Here is a 16,032-nt window from a genome sequence, read left to right on the forward strand (position 1 = left end):
AAAGCGAGGCGCGATGGTCATTATTCACTCAGGCCTGAGGGAAAGTTGCCAGAATACCAGCACGTCTTACTTTTGGTGAAAAGTTCCCCTAACTCCAGCTTTCAGCACTTGGGACTGGCGCGCACATCGCGACTCTCCCTTTCTTACTGTGGGGCTCCCCTGGAACCCGCTCAGCACACAGCGCACCCCAGCGGCGGCGTGGCCTCCTTCCAGCCGTGGCCACTTAGCTTCCGGAGAGCTAGCCAGTTGCCTCCGCCGCCGCCTTAGAATCTGGGGACCCGACAGACTGCAAGACCAGTCTCCGTTGGACCCCAGGAAGGACGCGGGGCTGCTGCGCCTGCCCCACCCGCCACACCTGGGAGCGGTTGAGGACCAGGAGAGGCGGGGCGCGGCGAGAGGCCGGCGAAGTGCGGGAGCGGCTTCGCTGAAAGCCAGCGGGACTGGAGCAAGGAGGAGGGGGAGGGTCTCGGGGCAGAGTCCTGCTACTCCGAGGGAGGGACCCCAGCTGGGGTGGAAAACAGCACAAACCAGCTGCAGAGACGCTGGGCGCGGATCATGGAGCGGGCCAGCCCCGGCTCCGGGGGGTCGCAGCTGCAGCGGGACCAGGATTGCGTGGAAGCGTGGCTGGATGATCACTGGGACTTTACCTTCTCTTACTTTGTTAGGAAAGCCACCAGGTAAGAAGAGGACCCCTGGAAGACCCACCCGGGGCGCTGAGAGTGACCTGGGGGCGCATCTCTCTCCCTTACTGAATATTCCTCTTCCTTTACCATTAAACAACCTCTGTTCCCAGGCCCTTTGCTTTTTAAGTAGGTCTTTGGTGCTGTTAGGGTGTAAAGACCTCGACTTCATGGCCAGTACAGTCGAAAAGCCCAAGTGTGGGATTCGATCTAACTTGCTCACAAAGTTCAAATACAGAAATGTACATGCGGACGCCCCACCCGCCCCCGCCCCATACACATACCCCGGCTGCCCTGTTATTCCCCGGGAGCATGATTATTTACATACGTCCGCGCTCACGGGCCTTCCCGCAGCCCTTCTCTAGCCTCCTGGTCCCCCTAAATATCCTTAGCCAAACCAAAACAGTTTTTGAGCCCCTTCCCTGCAGCTCCGGAAGCACCATTTCCAGCTCGGTCCTAGCGGATCCGCTCCTCCCCTGTCCCCCCTCGCTCCGGCCCTTGGCGGGGCGGGGAAGCCGGGGTAGGGGCGAGACCACGAGGAGCCCAAAGGCAGCAACATGCCGGAATCTTCCCAGAGTAAGTGCTGTCGTCTTTTGCCCCCCTCCAGTCCCTTGCTTGGCCCGGGCCCTTCCTTTCACTCTTTTCTTGCTCCCAAAGCGGCGCCGCTGAAAGGGCTCCGCGGAGGGGTTCGCCGCGCGCACACAAAGGTCGCTGGGGAGGCGCGGCTGGAGCGGACAGCGGGGGACGGACGGGTCCCGCGCGGCCCCAGCCGACCCCAGAGGCCGGCTCTTCCTGGTCGGGAGCCAAGCGCCGGGGCGGCCGCTGCGGACGGCGGGGAGGAGGGCGCCTGTCCTTTGGGAAGTGGCTGCCCGGGGGGCAGTTGGGGCGCGCGTGGGAAACGCTCGCTGTGGAGTTGGGGAGGAATTGAGGCTGAAGTCGAGGAAGGAGGAGCTGGAGCAGAGAGTGCGAGGCGGGCGGATCCCCCGAAGCCTGCGGAGTTGGAGAGAAGCCGCTGGCCCGGGCAAGATTCCTCTCGCGGACTCAGGCCGAGTCCTGGAAGTGCCTCTTTGGGGAACGGTCCCGAACCCGCCGCCGCTGCCGCCTTGTCCAGGCAAGGGCCGTCGGGCAGCTGACGCTGGCTGCCTTGGCCGCCCGGAAAGCGCACTCAAGGCGGTGATGGTGGAGCGGCCGGCCAGGGCAGGGCGCTGGGCTCCCACCCGCCGGCGCTCGGTCTCCGCTGTGCCGGGCGCTCCCCGCCAGGGGGCGGCGCAGCGCGGGGCGAGCGGGCGGCAGCCGGCGGCGGCGCGGTGGCGGGGTCGGTAAGGGAGCAGGCTTCGAGTCAGCACCTCACCTGGGCACGTCGTCGCCCCCCGACGCCTCCTGGAGTCCAGAGTCTGCGGAGGCCGCATGGTCTGCACTTCGAACTTCCCATGTTTGCTATGTTGCCCTTTGGAGACAAAACAAGGTAGTCCCTTCAGCATCGCCCCCACCCCCACTTCCCACTTTCCCTTGGGGGCGCGGAGCTGGGTGCTGGGTGGTGGCGCCCGGGGCACAGCAGCGGGGGGATGCTTCACTGAGAATGGACTGTCTGATATTTTTGTCTTCCTTTATTCTTTTACGGTGAATTACTTGGGGATCTCTGAAGGGGCTCTTCTTAAGGCTGTTTCTCATAACGAGTTTGTGTCGATTTCATCACTTTTGGGGGTTTTGGACTGAGACGACAGCTTAGGGCAAGTCTTATCTCTTCCGTTTAATTACTCCTCCCTCCTTTCAAAGTCCTCTAATCCCGCTTTGGTAGTCCTCCTTCAAAATCCCAAATCTGGAGCAACCAGAGGATAAATCCTGAAAAGAAAATGATTTCTTTTCAAAGGACACTTTCCTGCGAGTTTGGGGTGAGGCACTAAGGCCATCTAGATCTGGAAATATTGATTGTTGTGGGCCCCCAGTTTTCAAAGGTCACCTGCTACCCGAGGCCATCTGTCCCTAGTTTCCTTTCGCCCTTGCCCACTTCCACTTTTCTGTCCTTACTGAATGGGGAGGGGGCAGGAGAGCCGGGCTGATATTTTTCAGTGTGTCAGGGTGTTCTTTGGAGGTGTTCTGTAGGCAGATTATTAGTAGTTGAAAGAAAAAAGTGATTTGTCTTTAAATCAGCATCAATGTCCTCTTCTTTTTTCCCCTCTCCCTTTAGAGACGGAAACTTGGGATAGTTTGGTGATCGTTTTTAAGTAGTCATACATAATAAGAACACTTCACTCAAAGCCTGCTGGTACTTTGAAAGTAACATTTTACTGGAAGTTAAATGGAAAGGGTTAAATTTAATTTTTTCACCTTCCTTTTTCTGCCAAGTAGCATTCGATTAAAATCCTCATTTCTCAAAGTTACACTGTTCACTGTAAAATTTAGATCATCTGAAACTCTATATAAAGACTTTTTTTGGCTATAGTTTTTATATTATAGTTGATGTTGATAATATGACATGTATGGGTGTACATGTACATTTTTATATATTTGTAAGAGTTTATGTTGAGTGTAAGTTGAAAACGAAAGTGTAAAATATTTAAGAGTAGTACAGGCCCTCATTAGGAGATATAAAGTGCTGAAAGTTGTCAGTTTAAAGAATATAACCAATATAGTCAGAGGTTCCTGTTTGGCCTTATATTTGGTGGCATTAACTGGAGATTTAAGTTTGAGAGATTAGACAGTAGTTGGTTATAAAAATTCCAAACTTCTAAACCCAGTGTGATTCATATGGTTGTGGTAAAAACTTATTGCAGACATTCTAACTCTACAGCTAGGGTCCTTTTTTTTTTTTTTTTTAACTGGAAGCTGTTACTTTGCCTTTTTCCCTTTGTTACACTTTGTAAGTGTAAAATGAGTACTGTATGTGATCCAGGACCCCATGAAACAAGACAGTTCTGTAGAAACAGTTAACATGTTTTAAAATTTTAAATAAATTTGGAGTCACTTAGATTGGCCATCTGTGCTTGTAAACAGGTATGTTAATGGAACTATTCCTACTTTATTCGATTTAATTATTGTCTTTGGACATTCATGCATGCTTTTTTATCCTATCCCTGGACTGAATGATCTGTGCTCAGTAGTTGTCTTTGAACAGAATGAAGGTTTCTGGCATTCCTAATTCTCATTTAAATACCTGTGAATTTTCATTGACCTTGAAAGAAGTTCTGCTGCTGTATTACTTTGTTTCCTATAACTGTCTTCAAATAGAGTTAAGCACCTAGTTAAAAGCTGCAAGCTTGGGGCATAGATGCTTTTTAGTATTCACAGCCTGTTTATGTGAATTTGAGTGTCACTCAAACAATTCATAACAATCTATTGGCATAAAAATTCATTTGAGACTAGTAAACTACAACATATGGAAACTCCCAACCTCAATTCTAGACAACTTTGCAGTTCTACCCCCCTGAGATTCTTAGTTAATTAAGGGCTCTAATCTTCATGCATTTGCAAATGAAGCCTTCTTGGTGCTAATACAGCTGTCGTTGTTTTTGACAGCATATTAAAATAATGTTACCTTTCATTAGTTAACTAATCATTCCTGCCATTGTGCATGTTTTAGAATTTAGTATAGTAGGGGTAACGTGATTGACTTTTTATTGCTTTGTTTTGTACTAGGCAAGAGCTTGAGAATATTTGGCGTATAATGGAAATAGGAGTTACTAAGTGAGGACAAGTTTTTATGACCACTTGGATCAAAGTCCAGAAACAGAAGTTTTACACTTCCATGTAGCTTTCTATGATAGACTTTTTATTTGACACTGCAGAACTGTGCTGAATTAGTTGACATTCTGGGTCCTGTATTTGGGATTTTTTTTTCTTTTCTCTTCTCTTTCTTACTTTCTTTTTTCTTTCTTTTTTTCATCAATTTTTCTTATCTTTAAAAACTGTAACATTTTTATTTGCAAGATATTTATACTAATCAGATGATTGATATACAATAAACATTGCCATCCACTTTTTAGAAATACTGTTTCTGTAATTGTATAGGAATATAATTTTTAATTTTCAGACAAATGATTTGCTAAGCATATTTTATTAAGCTGTCACTAGTGTCGAAGATTATAAAACCCTGTGGTTATTGATTCAGTCTGACTTTAATATTATTTATAATATTTTTATGATGGTAATTCTGATGCAATAATGACCCTTTCTTTTCGTATGGTTTATAAGCAGGGTTCATTTGGCCAACTTTAAGCTGTTTTTTAGTGCCCTGAAAGTACTCATGTGTATCAAGTTCTTTCCTCCTAGAAGAAGTTATAGGAACCCCTAAAATGATATTTTTCATTACCCTTCTATCAATAGTGTTCTCAAGGTTTCAAAATCAGATCCACTTTAAAATCTGCAGTGCAAGGTCATGAGTCCTAACAATGTGGTAGAATTAATGCAATGACAATTAGTCATAGATGGATATCTCCAAATAAATCTATTTGCTTAGCTAACAAAAACTTAAGTAGGCATACAGTACAATTCAGTAACTTTTTTTCAGATCTGTAGAAATCACCAATATTTTCATAAGATCATGTTTCCAACATCTCAAGGTGTACAGTTTTTAGCATTTTGAATATGTTGTGCAATAAAATTTTCTTTTAAAGTAATTCCACCTAAATATTTAGATATTTAAAATATCTGAAATTGGCTTTTAGGTGAACTTCCTAATGCATTTTAATAATGCTCAGGAAAGATTTCTTTCTTCTGTAATTGAAAAGGCTACACAGAACTGTTTGGTGTTTATTAGTTTATCCCCCAAACATTTTTCAACCTAATAATTTATTAAATCTGTAACTGTTATGTTGAGTTATATTTGTTTTTTGTTCTCTGAGCTGGTTGTAGTATCACAGGCCCTTTCTATGATGAAAGCCTTTGGTAAGGACTGCAGGGCAATTGAATAAATCAATGATTTGATTGATCGTGGAGGGTTGAAAAATGAATTTAGGATAATTTCTTGAATTTCTGAATTTAGGATGCAGGCTAGCTACTGACTTTGCAGGACTTCCTGTGAAATTAGTTTAGCTGGACAGATGTAGATTCAGTTTGACCAGTGTTTACAGCTGATTGATGTGGTCTTGGAGATATCTGTTGAATCAGGTGTTCAGTAAAAAGTCCCTGTGAGCTACATACCTAGGAATAAAAATTGAAGAAAGTATTTCCAACATGAGTCATTCATTTGATATTTAGCCCTGTAATCTTATTTATTGACTTGGTATTCCCATTTAATTTGAATTATATATATATATATATATATATATATATATATATATATTTGTGTGTGTGTGATATAAATGCTTTATTCATTTTCTTTAACTGGTAGGAATTTATACTTATCGCTAAACAAATGTTTAAGGCAGGTAAAGCAAACTGAGTCTTAAGTTCTTAAGAATCATTTTGCTAGCGGGGTGCCTGGGTGGCTCAGTGGGTTAAGCCGCTGCCTTCGGCTCAGGTCATGATCTCAGGGTCCTGGGATCCAGTCCTGCATCAGGCTCTCTGCTCAGCAGGGACCCTGCTTCCCTCTCACTCTCTCTGCCTGCCTCTCTGCCTACTTGTGATCTCTCTCTGTCAAATAAATAAAATCTTAAAAAAAAAAAAAAAAAGAATCATTTTGCTAGGGATACCTGGGTGGCTCAGTTAGTTAAGCGTCTGCCTTTGGCTCAGAACATGATCTCCAGGTCCTGGTTTTGAGCCCTGTCTCTGGCTTCCTGCTCTGTGGGGAGTCTGCTTCTCCCTCTGCCCCTCCCCCTGCTTGTGCAGGACCACATGGGCATGCTCTCTTTCTCTCAGATAAGTAAAATCTTTAATTTTGATAAGTATTCTAAAAAACTTCTAAAAAGCTCTTAAGGGTATCTATTTATTATTTCTCTGGTTTGTAATTTGTACTCAACATGCTTTTTCAAGTGTTTTCTGCCATTGCTTTAGCTTCGGTATTCTTCAAGACTTTCCCCTTGATTGTCAATTTTAAAATCAACCTTTTGCAAATTATCTTCTCTGAATAATTTTATTAAATCTAAATTTGGGAGAAGAAAGATTCCCCCTCTAGTATCATATCCCTAGTGATAACTACAAAAAATAGCAATCATTATTTCTACTCTTTGTTGAATACATATGCCAAAGTTGTAAGAAAAGATCCTAATCTTTTAAGCTGATGAAATAATTAAAGCACACACACACACACAGAGGGTTTTTGAATTAGAGGGATCATGTAATCCAGTGTTTCTTACACTTAAATAATGTTCCTTTGTTAAAAAAAGACATTCTTATTCATCTCTAATATATTAGTTAGAAAGTGTTTGGTCGTAACTACTTCAATTCATACCAAATTGACTTATATAAGTAAGTACCTGGAGATAGTTTGATTGTGAAATTCAGCTGATCAAATATTGTCAAGATTCTGCTTGTCTTTATATCTTTTTATCTGGCCTTCCGTCAGTCCATCCACCCGTCCATTCTTTCTTCCTTCTTTCCATCCATCCATCCATCCATTCATACATCCATCCATTTTTGGGCCCTATGTTGTGTTGGCTTTATTCTGTATGCTTTCATTATATGCTGGAAGCTATTTTCAGGGCAACTTTCTGTGGGTCTTAAAATTCTCATGTTAGATAAATACCTTGTTATTTATGTCAGTCCTTTCAAAATTACATTGGCCTTGCTTGGGTCATGTGCCTGCTCTGGACCAATCACTGTGTTCAGAAGAATAGGGTTATCCAAGTACTTTGATGTGGCAGGTAACCTGTAAGATGAAATGCCTTTAGGGGACAGGGAATTCCCAAAAGAAGGTGATACAGACACAGAAGTTCCAGATATCTACCACACCTAGTGTTGGACTTCCTTTCATTTAATGTTAGTTAAATGTGGAACTCTTAAGAGTAGGTATAGTTTAATCATAATTATAGCATTTTCCCAATTATAACACCAAAATAAATTTATAAGTGAACTGTGAATAAAAGTGGTACATCTCCAGCCAGATGCTAATTGACAGCATTTATTAAATCAACATTGCAGAGTGAAGATGGCTCTGACTGCCCAGTAAAGGGTCTGGTGAGGTCAGCTCACCTTTGCTACAGTTGCCCTGATGATTCACTTCTCCTACTGGGTCTGCTCAGTCACCAAGCTTTTATTCCCATAGGACAGCATACCAGCTTATGGTTTGTACTTGATTTGAAAGCATATTTGCATATATTAAATTTGTCTCTTTTTTATTTTCTCTTTTATGCTAGAACCACGGAGCTGTAGTGTGATTGTAAACACAAGTATAAACCTGGTAGGATTGCAGGACAGTGCTTGATTTTAAGGTGGTCATCCCAGTCTTTTAAAGTATACGTCTTTCACCTTTTTGTTTTGTTTTGTTTTGTTTTAATTATCATCAGTGTGAAAATGCAAAATTAAGACCTTTTCATAGAAAAATTACAGATATTCAAGACATACTTGTTTGGGACTCTCAGGCCTTCACATACCTAGATTGAAAAATGCCAATCCAGTGCAATCTTCCCTTATCTCAGCTACAAAACGAATCAGATTATATATTTACAACATCGGTGTTTGTTAGTTATTATGCTTCCTTTCAGCTATAAGTAGGTTTTCCTTTAAGGAATATTTTTCACACATGTGACTGTGAATGCACGGAAAATTACAGAACATGTTTCATTCAACTCTTGGTCAAATTTGAATGTAAAACCATAAGATGCAATTCTGTATTTTATTTATATTTGGTCCCAGTTAATTTCTCAGATGCTTTCATAACTAAAGTGAACTTGGAAATACTGAATAACTTCAGGCAGAGCATTCACTTCCTTTCCATGACAGATCCAGGCGAAGTAATCACTATAAGCTCAGCGTAGAGATTATTCAAGGTTATCACTTGGACATGCTCCAAATCTTCCCAGGTTCATTTAATAGCCTATTATAGTATAGTCATCTTTTTTTCATCTAAGCCAGTGCTCTTCAAAAGGGATGTTATTGGGGGTGCCAGAGTGACCAAGTTAGTTAAGTGTCTAGCTCTTGATTTTGACTCAGTTTGGGATCTCAGGGTTGTGAGATTGAGCCCCGCATCTGGCTTGATCCTGGGTGTGGAGCCTACTTAAGATTCTCTCTGTCGGGCACCTGGGTGGCTCATTGGGTTAAAGCCTCTGCCTTAGGCTCAGGTCATGATCCTGGAGTCCTGGCTGGGATAGAGCCCGGCTTCAGACTCTCTGCTCAGCAGGGAGCCTGCTTCCTCGCTCTCTCTGCCTGTTTCTCTGCCCACTTGTGATCTCTGTCTGTCAAATAAATAAATAAAATCTTTAAAAATAAAAAAATAAGATTCCCTCTCTCTCTCTTTCTCCTTCTGCCCCTCCCCTGCCCCCCACAAAGAAAAGTTGCGGGGATGCTATTAGCATTCAGTGGTGACCTTTTTATGTTGTTGTGAGAGGCTGTTAGACGCACTGCAGGATGTTTAACATCTCTGTGGCCCAGACATTAAACGCCAGAGCACCCCCATCATTATGCTCTACATTTGCAAGTGCCTCCAAGGGCATATTACTACATACATATTGCTTGTGTTCTAATACTAAAAACATAGTATTTTGAACTGTTTAATATTGTTCTGAACTGTTTAATATTGATTTCTACTGGTGGTAGATGGTGGGTAAGGGCCCTAGGTGGGAAAAATCTTAGCTTCAACTGTAGAACTCTCTCTTTAAAAAAAGTATGACCTTAGGTGCTTTGTCTGCCTTCTTTGTAAAATGTAAGTAGCATTTATTTCATAGGCTTCTTAAGAAATTTAAAGGAGATAATGCATATTTCTTTTTCTTTTTTAGAGTGAATTTCAGTAGTTTACTGTTTTACCTTGAGAATCATTAGCACTTTGAATATAATCATATATTTTAATAGTCATTCTTTTATTCTGGTAAGTGGGAATTAGAACCAATGAATAGTGATTTCATAGATTCTAAGAGACCTTATTTTTTACGTGAAAATTAATTAATGATTTGAATAGAACCATTTATGGATGGTGTGAAGTACGGGAAAGGGAATTTGAATGAGAGTCCAGACCTCCCTGTGTTGTCCACAGCCCAATTTGGCCCAAATCAATAACCCTGAGCTTTCAAGTGGGAGAGGGTAGGAATCAAGGCAGAGAAATTCATTAGTGAGTTTAAAAATCTCTTTCCTTCTTTTTTTTTTTTTTAATGTAATTTGAGAGAGTGAGAGAGAGAGCACAGAAGCAGGGGGAGCTGCAGAGAGAGAGAGAGAGAGAGAGAAGCTGACTCCCCACTGAGCAGGGAGCCCAACACTGGGTTGATCCCAGAACCCTAGGATCTTGACCTCAGCCTCAGCCAAAGGCAGCTGTTTGACTGAACCACTTGGGGCACCCCCTCTCTGAGCATTCTTGATTCTCACAAGAACAGATTATCAGATTCTCAGATTAAGTAGTTTTCTTCTTTAACTGCTTTCCAAATATGAGTAGTAGATCCAGGTCAAATTATGCAAGCAGTATAACTGAAACTATAAAAGCAATTATTGTGCTTTTCCTATAGATAATTTTGGCAGATTTCCATATGAGTTTTTAACCATCCCTTTCTAGACAAGAAATTAGTACACTTTTCCTAATCCTGGTTTTAAAGTGATAAATTCACACAACTGAAGAAAAAAAGCATTGGCAAGAAAGAAAAAAGGATGATGTTTTAACAGTAAACTTAAAAACATAGGGATATACTGTGTTTTGTACATTACTCAGGGCCTGCAACTTTTTACTGTTTTATCTGAGACACCCTGCTCAAGGACTTGCTGCATAGCCTTCCATGAAGCCCAGGTTTCAGCCTAGTTAGAGAAATTCCTCATGAGCCCCTTAGGATAGGAACTAAAACAGACCAACTTCAGTCCCCAAATCTGTAGCAGAGTGTTAAAGTATTATTTTGTCTAGTGTTAAAACCATTCTCTAGTTTAGAATTATGGTTATTACGAAATATTGCTGTGGTTTTCATTATAGGTAGTTAGGTATATATTTTCTCACATTTGTTGTCAGTCTTATTTTATCTTCGGTATTTTGAAAAAATCATCTTTAAATCTCTAATTTATTTTTGCAAAAAATTAATTTTTAAGTGATAATGGAAAAACAAGTTATGTTCTTGCATTTATTTTTCTGAGCTAAATGTTCAGCTCTTGATTCACAGACCTGTACCCCTGGGGCTAATAATACATTATGTGTTTATTAAATAATTTTAAAAATTATAAAAAAATAAAATGTTCAGCTCTTCATTTTTATATATTATTCAGAAAATTATGTCATATGTAAGTGTAGTTATTAGTCTAGGGAGTCTTAATGTTTTTTCAGTTCTAATTTGAAAAAATACTATCATTAAACCAACTATGTTTTTCGTATGTGTTTCTGTAGAGACATTAGTGTTTCCAAACTAGGAGCTTAAGAAGCAGTGGCTCACATCTAGTTATTCTGTACAAGGCCACTGAATAAATTATTTTTATTTTTACAAAAGATTGGTTTTGAGGATACTCCATTTAATAATATTTGATTAACTTAAAAATAATAACTATCATATATTAAATATTGTGTTAGACATAGAGTTTGTGTGTCCCAGACTCTGTGCTATCACTTTATATGCATTATTTCCTTTAAGTTTTTTACAAAGATTTATTAGAGAGAGAGAGTGTGTGTATGTGTGTGTGCATATGCGAACCAGGGGAAGGGCAGAGGGAGAAAAAGAATCCTCTAACAGATTCCTGGCTGAGCATGGAGCCCAACACAGGCCTCAATGGATCCCTGAGATCATGACCTGAGCAGAAATCAGGAGTCAGCTGCTTGACTGACTGAGCCAACGAGACACCCCTACTTTAGTTTTCTTAAGAACCCGAGGAAGGTTTGTCATTATCTCCATTCATTTATGGAAAGAGTTAATAATGTACCTAAGGTTTTACTGTTAGAAAGAAGCAACTCGGGTTGAAGCCCAAGTCTGTCCCACATAGGGTGCTTACCCATTAGGCTCTACTGGAGTTTAGTGTAAGCGGTAAGGGAAGCAAAGCAAAGTCTCATAGATTTAATGTCATGTGGATTCTAACGCAGGAAAAGGTTCAGGTTTCTCTTAGGGCCATTTAATGTGCATGCGCATTACTAAATAATGTGCCTGGAGACTGCCCAAATGGGTTTAGTTTCCATATATAATTTTAGGATATAAAAAGTGGGAACTCTCAAATGACATTTTAAAATAGAATGGCTGAATATTTAGGTACTAGGCCATCACAATTATATTTTTAGTATTAGAACACAAATACCCTAAGTACAGTATATTTTCAAAGAATTTTTATCCTTAGATACATTATTTTAGGCAAAAATACCAAACACATTAAACTTATTGCTCTACAATTAGGTTTCATTTAATTGTGTTTTTAACTTAGGAGAGTTATGGTGTTTATATCACAATTTTACTTTTTTTTTTTTTAATTTTTTATTTTTTATAAACATATATTTTTTATAAACATATATTTTTATCCCCAGGTCTGTGAATCACCAGGTTTACACACTTCACAGCACTCACCAAATCACATACCCTCCCCAATGTCCATAATCCCACCCCCTTCTCCCCAACCCCCTCCCCCCGGCAACCCTCAGTTTGTTTTGTGAGATTAAGAGTCACTTATGGTTTGTCTCCCTCCCAATCCCATCTTGTTTCATTTATTCTTCTACCCACTTAAGCCTCCATGTTGCATCACCACTTCCTCATATCAGGGAGATCATATGATAGTTGTCTTTCTCTGCTTGACTTATTTCGCTAAGCATGATATGCTCTAGTTCCATCCACGTTGTTGCAAATGGCAAGATTTCATTTCTTTTGATGGCTGCATAGTATTCCATTGTGTATATATACCACATCTTCTTGATCCATTCATCTGTTGATGGACATCTAGGTTCTTTCCATAGTTTGGCTATTGTGGACATTGCTGCTATAAACATTCGGGTGCATGTGTCCCTTTGGATCACTACATTTGTATCTTTAGGGTAAATACCCAATAGTGCAATTGCTGGGTCATGGGGCAGTTCTATTTTCAACATTTTGAGGAACCTCCATGCTGTTTTCCAGAGTGGCTGCACCAGCTTGCATTCCCACCAACAGTGTAGGAGGGTTCCCCTTTCTCCGCATCCTCGCCAGCATCTGTCATTTCCTGACTTGTTGATTTTAGCCATTCTGACTGGTGTGAGGTGATATCTCATTGTGGTTTTGATTTGTATTTCCCTGATGCCGAGTGATATGGAGCACTTTTTCATGTGTCTGTTTGCCATCTGGATGTCTTCTTTGCAGAAATGTCTGTTCATGTCTTCTGCCCATTTCTTGATTGGATTATTTGTTCTTTGGGTGTTGAGTTTGCTAAGTTCTTTATAGATTCTGGACACTAGTCCTTTATCTGATATGTCGTTTGCAAATATCTTCTCCCATTCTGTCAGTTGTCTTTTGATTTTGTTAACTGTTTCCTTTGCTGTGCAAAAGCTTTTGATCTTGATGAAATCCCAGTAGTTCATTTTTTCCCTTGCTTCCCTTGCCTTTTGCGTTGTTCCTAGGAAGATGTTGCTGCGGCAGAGGTCGAAGAGGTTGCTGCCCGTGTTCTCCTCAAGGATTTTGATGGATTCCTTTCGTACATTGAGGTCCTTCATCCATTTTGAGTCTATTTTTGTGTGTGGTGTAAGGAAATGGTCCAATTTCATTTTTCTGCATGTGGCTGTCCAATTTTCCCAGCACCATTTATTGAAAAGGCTGTCTTTTTTCCATTGGACATTCTTTCCTGCTTTGTCGAAGATTAGTTGACCATAGAGTTGAGGGTCTATTTCTGGGCTCTCTATTCTGTTCCATTGATCTATGTGTCTGTTTTTGTGCCAGTACCATGCTGTCTTGATGATGACAGCTTTGTAATAGAGCTTGAAGTCCGGAATTGTGATGCCACCAACGTTGGCTTTCTTTTTCAATATCCCTTTGGCTATTTGAGGTCTTTTCTGGTTCCATATAAATTTTAGAATTATTTGTTACAATTCTTTGAAAAAGATGGATGGTACTTTGATAGGAATTGCATTAAATGTGTAGATTGCTTTAGGTAGCATAGACATTTTCACAATATTTATTCTTCCAATCCAGGAGCATGGAACATTTTTCCATTTCTTTGTGTCTTCCTCAATTTCTTTCATGAGTACTTTATAGTTTTCTGAGTATAGATTCTGTGTCTCTTTGGTTAGGTTTATTCCTAGGTATCTTATGGTTTTGGATGCAATTGTAAATGGGATTGACTCCTTAATATCTCTTTCTTCTGTCTTGCTGTTGGTGTAGAGAAATGCAACTGATTTCTGTGCATTGATTTTATATCCTGACACTTTACTGAATTCCTGTATAAGTTCTAGCAGTTTTGGAGTGGAGTCTTTTGGGTTTTCCACATATAGTATCATATCATCTGCGAAGAGTGATAATTTGACTTCTTCTTTGCCGATTTGGATGCCTTTAATTTCCTTTTGTTGTCTGATTGCTGAGGCTAGGACCTCTAGTACGATGTTGAATAGCAGTGGTGATAATGGACATCCCTGCCGTGTTCCTGACCTTAGCGGAAAAGCTTTCAGTTTTTCTCCATTGAGAATGATATTTGCGGTGGGTTTTTCATAGATGGCTTTGATGATATTGAGGTATGTGCCCTCTATCCCTACACTTTGAAGAGTTTTGATCAGGAAGGGATGTTGTACTTTGTCAAATACTTTTTCAGCATCTATTGAGAGTATCATATGGTTCTTGTTCTTACTTTTATTGATGTGTTGTATCACATTGACTGATTTGCGGATGTTGAACCAACCTTGCAGCCCTGGAATAAATCCCACTTGGTCGTGGTGAATAATCTTTTTAATGTACTGTTGAATCCTATTGGCTAGTATTTTGTTGAGTATTTTCGCATCTGTGTTCATCAAGGATATCGGTCTATAGCTCTCTTTTTTGGTGGGATCCTTGTCTGGTTTTGGGATCAAGGTGATGCTGGCCTCATAAAATGAGTTTGGAAGTTTTCCTTCCATTTCTATTTTTTGGAACAGTTTCAGGAGAATAGGAATTAGTTCTTCTTTAAATGTTTGGTAGAATTCCCCCGGGAAGCCGTCTGGCCCTGGGCTTTTGTTTGTTTGGAGATTTTTAATGACTGTTTCAATCTCCTTACTGGTTATGGGTCTGTTCAGGCTTTCTATTTCTTCATGGTTCAGTTGTGGTAGTTTATATGTTTCTAGGAATGCATCCATTTCTTCCAGATTGTCAAATTTATTGCCGTAGAGTTGCTCATAGTATGTTCTTATAATAGTTTGTATTTCTTTGGTGTTAGTTGTGATCTCTCCTCTTTCATTCATGATTTTATTTATTTGGGTCCTTTCTCTTTTCTTTTTGATAAGTCGGGCCAGGGGTTTATCAATTTTATTAATTCTTTCAAAGAACCAGCTCCTAGTTTCGTTGATTTGTTCTATTGTTTTTTTGGTTTCTATTTCATTGATTTCTGCTCTGATCTTTATGATTTCTCTTCTCCTGCTGGGCTTAGGGTTTCTTTCTTGTTCTTTCTCCAGCTCCTTTAGGTGTAGGGTTAGGTTGTGTACCTGAGACCTTTCTTGTTTCTTGAGAAAGGCTTGTACCGCTATATATTTTCCTCTCAGGACTGCCTTTGTTGTGTCCCACCGATTTTGAACCGTTGTATTTTCATTATCATTTGTTTCCATGATTTTTTTCAATTCTTCTTTAATTTCCCGGTTGACCCATTCATTCTTTAGAAGGATACTGTTTAGTCTCCATGTATTTGGGTTCTTTCCAAACTTCCTTTTATGGTTGAGTTCTAGCTTTAGAGCATTGTGGTCTGAAAATATGCAGGGAATGATCCCAATCTTTTGATACCGGTTGAGTCCTGATTTAGGACCGAGGATGTGATCTATTCTGGAGAATGTTCCATGTGCACTAGAGAAGAATGTGTATTCTGTTGCTTTGGGATGAAATATTCTGAATATATCTGTGATGTCCATCTGGTCCAGTGTGTCATTTAAGGCCTTTATTTCCTTGCTGATCTTTTGCTTGGATGACCTGTCCATTTCAGTGAGGGGAGTGTTAAAGTCCCCTACTATTATTGTATTATTGTTGATGTGTTTCTTTGATTTTGTTATTAATTGGTTTATATAGTTGGCTGCTCCCACCTTGGGGGCATAGATATTTAAAATTGTTAAATCTTCTTGTTGGACAGACCCTTTGAGTATGATATAGTGTCCTTCCTCATCTCTTATTATAGTCTTTGGCTTAAAATCTAATTGATCTGATATAAGGATTGCCACTCCTGCTTTCTTCTGATGTCCATTAGCATG

General features: G+C 40.5%; 1 protein-coding gene across 3 annotated transcripts in view; it reads left to right on the forward strand.

Annotated features, from left to right (window-relative positions):
- Window positions 1-224: 224 nt before the first annotated feature.
- Window positions 225-16,032, forward strand: part of PDE5A (phosphodiesterase 5A) — a 160,005-nt gene continuing 144,197 nt past the window's right edge. The window contains exon 1 of one of the 3 annotated variants that reach the window (XM_059169445.1): window positions 225-677. In XM_059169445.1, the coding sequence (XP_059025428.1) occupies window positions 556-677 (122 nt within the window). In that variant the 5' untranslated portion in view covers window positions 225-555. Of the gene's footprint in view, window positions 678-1,103; window positions 1,257-1,449; window positions 2,146-16,032 lie in introns of those variants that run through there. The other 2 variants (XM_059169461.1, XM_059169453.1) reach the window with 2 other exon arrangements.

This window comes from Mustela lutreola, chromosome 1 (genome assembly GCF_030435805.1).
Source record: "Mustela lutreola isolate mMusLut2 chromosome 1, mMusLut2.pri, whole genome shotgun sequence".
Lineage (NCBI taxonomy): Eukaryota > Metazoa > Chordata > Mammalia > Carnivora > Mustelidae > Mustela > Mustela lutreola.